At 44.4% G+C, this 7,508-nt stretch overlaps 1 protein-coding gene across 4 annotated transcripts in view; it reads right to left on the bottom strand.

Moving 5' to 3' along the window:
• The window catches only part of NMU (neuromedin U), a 30,701-nt gene extending 26,990 nt beyond the window's left edge, over window positions 1–3,711 (bottom strand). For all 4 annotated transcript variants that reach the window (XM_057728747.1, XM_057728749.1, XM_057728750.1 and 1 more), the window contains exon 1: window positions 3,573–3,711. In XM_057728747.1, coding sequence (XP_057584730.1) covers window positions 3,573–3,684 — 112 coding nt within the window. In that variant the 5' untranslated portion in view covers window positions 3,685–3,711. The remainder of the gene's footprint in view (window positions 1–3,572) is intronic.
• Between the last annotated feature and the right edge of the window lie 3,797 nt (window positions 3,712–7,508).

Consider the following 7,508-nt stretch of genomic DNA (forward strand, 5'->3'; position numbering starts at 1 on the left):
AGTATTTAACCTATGTTCTAATAATAGTTATAATATTTAACTACATTTTCTGCACCCAGCATTAAAGTAACTTACAGGAGTCATGTAGTCCATAGTAGAGAGTTGATTTATTTGAATCCCCTTTCATGGGACAGCTATTCAAGGTGAACAAATGAACGTACACACTTCTCAATTAAATAAACACTTCTAGCACAAATGTACATCCCAAAGTCACTGTTGTCTGGTGGATATTACTTTGAGCTGACTTTGTTTTCAGTAAGAGATAAAGCTGTGCGTCTCAAATTTTCATGCCAAACACCTGGTGATCTTACTACATAAGATTCTGATTCAGTCATTTGGGGAGAGGCCCAAAAGTCTGCATTTCTAGCAAGCTTCTCTATGATACCGATGCTTATGGTCCAAGGATAACAGTGAATAGCCGGGGGAGTGAGCACCAAATTGTAGAAAGAAGCAGAGGATGCCTCTTATTCGACAGAACTAGGGAACTCAAACAAACATTTTAGGTCTAAGCTTTTTAACAAATCTGAATATTTCCAAAAGGGGGATATGAATGTTCTCATGAAAAAAATCTAAGATCCATAGGCCCGTTCCTTACAACTTGGATGCATTACTCATCTGCCGTTACTAAGAGTGCACAGCTTTGAAAAATAGGAAGGTAAAAGAAAGAAGAATGGAGGTAGAGGGCAGTATTTGATTGAAGAGAACCAGAGTCCAGTATGATACTGGGAAATACACAAGGAATTCTACTTGTTGGATTCAGTCTTTGCGGGCCTGTACTTCTGATTTCTCCACTCATCATACCATGGTTAATCTCTGCTTGACAGGGCATTCCTCTATAAATAATACAATTTCATATTCTTTCTTCTGACCAACTCCCACCCTCCAGTAAAAGTGGAAGCTCCCGCTCCCCACTGCCTTACCAGGACCATGCAGACTTTGCCTCCTTCCATGTCCTCAAGCTTGCATGGGCCACACCAAAATTGCCATTATGTCTACCTTAGTCCCAAGCACGTAAAAAATCAAAAGGGGATACTTTGTGGCTTTACGCAAAATAAAAAGGTTAGAGAAGCCAAAATTTCAAAATGTTTATCTATAATTTATAGAAAACCATTAATGCCCTATGACTGAATCCAAACATAAGAGAAAATTTGTCCCCTTTGTCTATTTGTTAACTAAAGTTGGTGTGGTTTTCCTCTCAAGATACCCCAGATGTGGGCTTTAATCAAACATCAGTACTAGATACTTCCCCGAGTATTGTCAGGGACAGTGCCACTATCTTCTACATTCTAAAAACTGCACTGTTTTTGATCAATGTTTCAAGATATTTATACTTCACACTATCTGGTAAAGTGAAATCTTTAGTCTTATACTGTATAATCTAACTAAGGCAAATAATATGGATAGACAACTTGTGATCTGTAAATACACCACATGTAAGAGAAAGAAAAAGACGATTATTCTAAAAGTGGTACCAATTTTCTTTTCTCTTTGCTAGTAGTTAACTAGTGCAGCATTTGGAAGTGAGAAACAGTTCCTGCTGACTGAATTTTAAGAATTATTCTGTGAGTAGGGGCCTGAGTAGGAAAAGACACTTCTTAATTTAGTCTTGGGCACTTGATCACTTATTGTCAGAGGCCATGTCAAATGACAGTTTGTTGTAGTTATCCAAATGTGCCCCTCTTTTAGGAAATTTCCTTCTTTATTTTAATGTTCTCTGAATAGTAAACCATTTCCAGCCACCAAATCTGTGGCTGGTCCTTTATCTTCCCATTGCTATTTTATGCTCTGCTAACTCATTTTTGCCAAGCATGTTGCGCTTATTGACATAATTTTCTTTTTCCTCTGGCCCTGTGGCATTTGCTTTGCTGTTTTTCAATACATCCACTTGCATCTTGCATAACAATTAATCTTGGTAGATTATCTCCCAGTTTTGCTTGTGCATGTCATGCTTCCCCTCCAACGCTATCGTTAGGGGCTCAGGACTAGGGCAGATCACCAAGGCAGACCAGACTAGGGTAAATTCACCCTCTTCCCTCACCAGAAATCTGAAAATTCCCCTGCCCCTCCTCCAAAAGAAGTTATCTTCCACTGATACAAAAATCACTGCAAGCACATATTACTTAACATGCATGGAAAGTACATTTGCTTTACAGAGAAGAAAAATTAAACTATGATTATCTGCTTCATTAATGAGGTATATAAAGATTACCAACCTAATGTTACCAATAACAAATTTAAAATTGAAAAAGATTGATATTACTTTGCATAAGCCATGCTGTATCACTGCTAAATATGTAATGGAGAAGGTTTAGGTCTCCTAGCTTCTGACTGCTTGAATATCATAGCCAAATTACCTTGCTTTTCAAGCAGATAAGTCCCCACCTCCCTACATCTCCAATTCCTTAAGGAAAGGGGGAAAACAATGAAAGGACAGCAAAAAAAAAAAAAAAAAAAAAAAAAAAGATACATTAGGAAAAGAATAATAGTTTCAGTTCCCCCACCTCTAATTAAGGGCTGGGCTACATGCTAAGAAAGATCCCTACAGTTACGGTTACAAGTCCCCGACATTCTGAGCAATAATGAAAGTCAGTCCTCCCTTATCCTACTGACAGGAGATCAGAGGGAAACTAAGAGAACCTGCGAGAAGCTAGAAAATTCATGACCTTAGTAGGGCAGTGGCTGGCGCTGGAGGGGCCAGGCGTGGCTCAGAGCTGGAAGATGAGGGATGGTCCCCTCAAGATACCTGGAAAGGTAACCACATGGGAACAGGGAAGTGATCTCTCCACTGGAACAAGTTGCGTCTGCTCTACACTGTCTCCCAGGCTTCAGACACCCCTTCCTGACCTTGCTTTTGCTTCTCCCATGTCTTTCCTCTAAGCAAAGCTCAGGAAGTCCCTACCACTATCCAATCACATTTGCCCTCACTGGTTGTAGCTGTAGCACTCACTGAAAGCCTGGCTTGCACACTTGCAACTCCAACTCATTGTAAGAAGGTCTCTATTCCTTTTCCTGATCTGGTGCCTGAAAACCTATGAGGCACAGACCCGACTCTTTCCCCTTTGATAAGGCTAGAACGGGGCTTGTTACTGCTCAGGATTATCTGAACAGAACAGGAGCTCACTCACCAAGGAATCTGAGCATTTTCCAAGTTGACGTCGCATCAGCAGGGGAAGTAACACGCCCACTCTGGTTTTGCTTCACCGTCAGTCCCTCCAGTAATTGTAATCAAAGGAAAAGCATTTTAATTTTCACTAAACTCTCATTACCCGAGGGAGCCCTGTAAGTTTCCACCCACCTCAGGCTGCCCGGCCTGGGGATTTCGGCCAGGCCCAGGTCCGCGCTCGAGCTTGGCCACTGGCACCTGCGCCGCTGGCTGCCCCGGGGCGGCGACCCGCGCCTGTGGTTAAGAGCGAGACCCTGGGGAGCCCTGCGGCACGAGGGGGTGGCAAATCCCAGAAGCCAAGAGAAGAGGCAAGAAAGGGAGGGAAGAGAGCGCGGCGATCGCAGCACGGAGAAGCGGCGCTGGACGGGACGTCGGCGCGGGTGCTCTGGGAGGCGCGGGGTCCGCTTACCTCCGCAGGCGTCCGCGCAGCAAGACAGCAGGAGTAGCAGCAGCAGCAACGGGGACGCAGCGGCCACCTGCCCGGGGGGCGGCCCGGGGCGGCGGCTCGAGGCTCGCAGCATCCCTGGTCCCTGCGCTGCACCGGTCCGCGCTCCAAGAGATGCTCTGGCTGAGCCTCTGCGTCCCTGGCGCGCTGTTCGCCCGGTTCGGCCGCCAGACTGACCACCCCGCGCGCTGCCAACTTTTAAATCTCGCGGACACGTGGGCTGAGGCGGTGAGGTCCCCTCGCGCGTCACCTCCCCGCCCCCGGCCGCCCTCGCATCACTCCCACGCCTCTGCCGGCTCCCGCCCCATCCCGCGCCCCCTGCACAAGTTTCTGACTCAGGGTACCACGCATTTTCTCTCTACCCGCCCTAAGGTCTCTGGGACAGAAAAGAATGGAATTAAAACGAGGCACGTCCGTTCCCTTCTTTGGAAGCAATGAATGGGAGCTGGAGGGAAATGGCAAGCCAGGCGGCCCGAAGAGGCTGGGATCCCGGTTTTTAAACTTGACCGTGGCGACGCTCTGCCTGGGAGGCCCCTAATGTACCTTCCCCAGGAAGGCTTCTCTGCTCTACCGGACTGTGCGGTGCCTCCTGTCCTAAAGCTCCAGTAACCACCTCGGTGCAGGCACCTCTGTTCTATTCCCTTGTTCATCCCCAGCTCGGGGCACAGCGCCGGGGGTTTATTACAGCAATACTGGTGCATGGCCGTGGCGGTGGTGTTCCCCAAATTCCTACCAGGTCTGAGACCTTTTAGGGAAAAGCAGTTGTCTGTTAAAGACGGTTAAGAAGGAAGGACTGTTGAGGCTTGACCACACATACATTTCTAACAGTTCTAGAAGGTGTCTGGCTGTCCTGTGGAATTCCAATCCTACCGTAACTCTCTTTTCTAGGCACTTCTCCTGCTGTCACTCCCTAGCTGTTGCATTCTGATCTCCAGAGTGACCCGACTTCTGCTAGCCCTCTCCATACTTTCTTTCCTAAGTGGAAACATCCACGGAGCAGCCTCCTCCAGGACACCAGCTGATACAGTTTTAATTTTCTTCTCCAGAAAGAGGAATCTTACTTGACCTCCTTTTGAGAGGAAGGCTGAGGAAAGGGTAGCAAGGGAAGTACATTAACATTTCTCAAGGGACATCCTTATGTCAGACACTTTTCCATGCTATTTTTTTTTGAATATTCATGGCCTCTCTGGGATATAAAAGTATTCTGATTCTCATTTGATGATGTTTAGAGAATAGTAAACAATCTGTCCAACGATATCAGCATGTGAGGGAGCCGCAGGCCATTCTACTCTGTGAAGATGCTTCTCCTCTAAATCAAGGATTGTGATGTATCAGACACGAACTGTGCCATGCATCATAGGCAAGGCGTGTATTTAAGGATACAACATTTAGTAATCTTCCGAAAGGAAATTACAATTTGATAAAGGTCCCCAAAGCCATAATCAAATAGCTGTATTACAAGGCCCATTGGGATGGTGCTCTGGCAGAAATACAGAGAGGCAAGAGAATAACCCTGATAGATCAAGTGAAAAAATAATGCCTACCACTTTAAAGTTCTTTATATCCATGAAGCATGTGAGCAAGGCCAGATTATAGAGTCTGGTCCAGGTTCAAAGACAGATGAGAATAGATTTGAGTCAAGATTGCATGTATTTTTATTTACCCCCAAAGTAGTAAAAAAGTAGTGCAAATATGTAAATGAAATAAGGATGTGGGAGGGTGAAGGAGGCTTTGGTTTCCTTTTGCCTTCCTTGTGTCTCCTGGAGGCACCCTGAAAGATCACTAGTCTCAGCCACTTAGGTGGGGTGAGATAACCGTGAAAACAGAGAAGCCTGAAAATAATAGGCTTGATGCTTTTTATACCCCCAGCAGGTCAGGAAAATGAAACGACTCATGTATTACAAGGTTTTTTCCTGCATGAGTCAGGCTGCTCTGGATGTTCTTGTACATGGCCCTTGGTGCACATATGCAAGAGTTTTCTGAGTTATATACCTAGGAATAGAGTTATTAGGTCATAGAGGATAATCTAGTTAAACTCTAGATTGTTTCCCAATGTGTTGTACCAATTTACACTCCATGAGCAGTGCATGAAGTTTCCATTGCTGCACATCCTTGCAAAAACCTTTGCCATCCTGGTGGGTATAGCATCTCATTGTGGATTTAATTTGCAATTCCCACTAGTAATGAGGATGAATATCTTTTCACAAATGTATTGGTCATTATTGTTTTCTCTTCAGTGAAATGTCCATTTATCTATTTTGCCCATTCTTCCCCTTTGGATTGTTAGTTTTTTCTAGCCCATTGCAGAAATGCTCTATGTATCTGGAGCTTTTGTTGGTTAACTGTGTGGCAACTATTTCCTCCCTATATATGGCTTTTCCTTTACTCACTATATATGAGTTGTTATTTTGAAGAAATGCTTAAGAGAAGACTCACAGACAAATGGTCATGCCATTGTGTGACTTGGATGATAAGAGGAGATGGATGGGGGAATGAGGGAAAATAGACACTTTTTTTTTACCTAGGAGCAAAGCTGGAGGGGGAGGGGAGCGCAGGTGGAATTCCACAAATGACTAAATGGAAAGAAGCTGATTCCCAAGGTCCCCTTTTGTCCAAATATTCCAAAGAGGCCAGATCCCAGATCTCTGCAGTGGAGGCTTAACAACTGAGTTAGAAACTTTCCAATCTGTATTTAGAAGTTCACATTCATTTAAAATAAGCTTATATATCAGTATATACCACCAGGTATAGTGCAGCATCTAAAGCATTTCTACTAACTCTGTTCAAGACTGAAAGTCTGATTCTTGGTATCATGCTGATTCCTCTCATCTATTTATCTCTTGCAAGATGGCAACTGGATTTTGCTTTCTGTTTACAACCTATAAGAATGAAGGCTCAGTTAGATCATGGACCTACAGATTAGTGAGACTTGCTAGCTTGTGACAGGGGTATCTAGAAAAATCATCATGGAGAGCATTAGGAAGGGGAGGATGGTTGAATGTCAGGAGAATGGGAGTGCCAGCAATAGATGGAAACTCAGGCAGGCAGTAGTTGGCAATAGCAAAGTCTAGTAAAGTCTAGTAAAGAGACCCAGCTTTAGGAGCTGAGAGTAGGGACAAGATCTGGAAGATGTAGGAGTTCTAGGCAAGATAGCCAAGCATTCCTTCAAATATTAATTGGAGCCTTGTAGGCTCCATTCTAGAAGCTTGGGATATAGCAGAGACCAAGTCAGTTAAAGTCTCTGCCTTCATGGAGTTGACAGATTTTCAAGGAGAGGTAGATAATAAGCATGTAAACAAAACAGAACAATTTCAGATAGTAGTAAATGCTATAAAGAAATTAAAACAGGGTAATGAAATCATAGAAGGTGAACGGGAGTTGGGGGAAAGATACTTGACACAGGATTATCCAGGGTTGCCTCTCTGAGGGGGTGATATGACAGGCCTGAAAGATAAGAAGAAACCAGTCATGGAAAGATCTGTAAAAAAAGAGCCCCAGGCAAAGGGACCATCAAGTGCAAAGGCCCTGAGGCAGAAACTGAAAGAAATGCCAAGCCTGAAATATTCCAGGAGCACAAGGAAGCCAGTGTCACTGTTATAGAACCAGTACAGAGTGAGTAAGTGGAGTATGGGGGGCTGATATTGGGAAGTAGGCAAGTCCTGATCAGTGAAAGGTCTTAGGGACCATGGGAAGGAGTTCCTTTTTTTTTTTTTTTTTCCCTCTGAGTAAAATGGGAAGTCTTTGAAGGATTTTAAGTAAAGGAGTGAGATGATTCGATTTACGTTTGAAAAACATCACCCTGGCTTCAGTGGAGAGCAGACTGTGGGGGACCCCAGTAGAAGCAGGGAGAATCTTGTAGAAGTCCACACCAGAGCCATAAAACTGGATGAAGTCCTGATG

Source organism: Hippopotamus amphibius, chromosome 3 (genome assembly GCF_030028045.1).
Source record: "Hippopotamus amphibius kiboko isolate mHipAmp2 chromosome 3, mHipAmp2.hap2, whole genome shotgun sequence".
NCBI classification, from domain to species: domain Eukaryota; kingdom Metazoa; phylum Chordata; class Mammalia; order Artiodactyla; family Hippopotamidae; genus Hippopotamus; species Hippopotamus amphibius.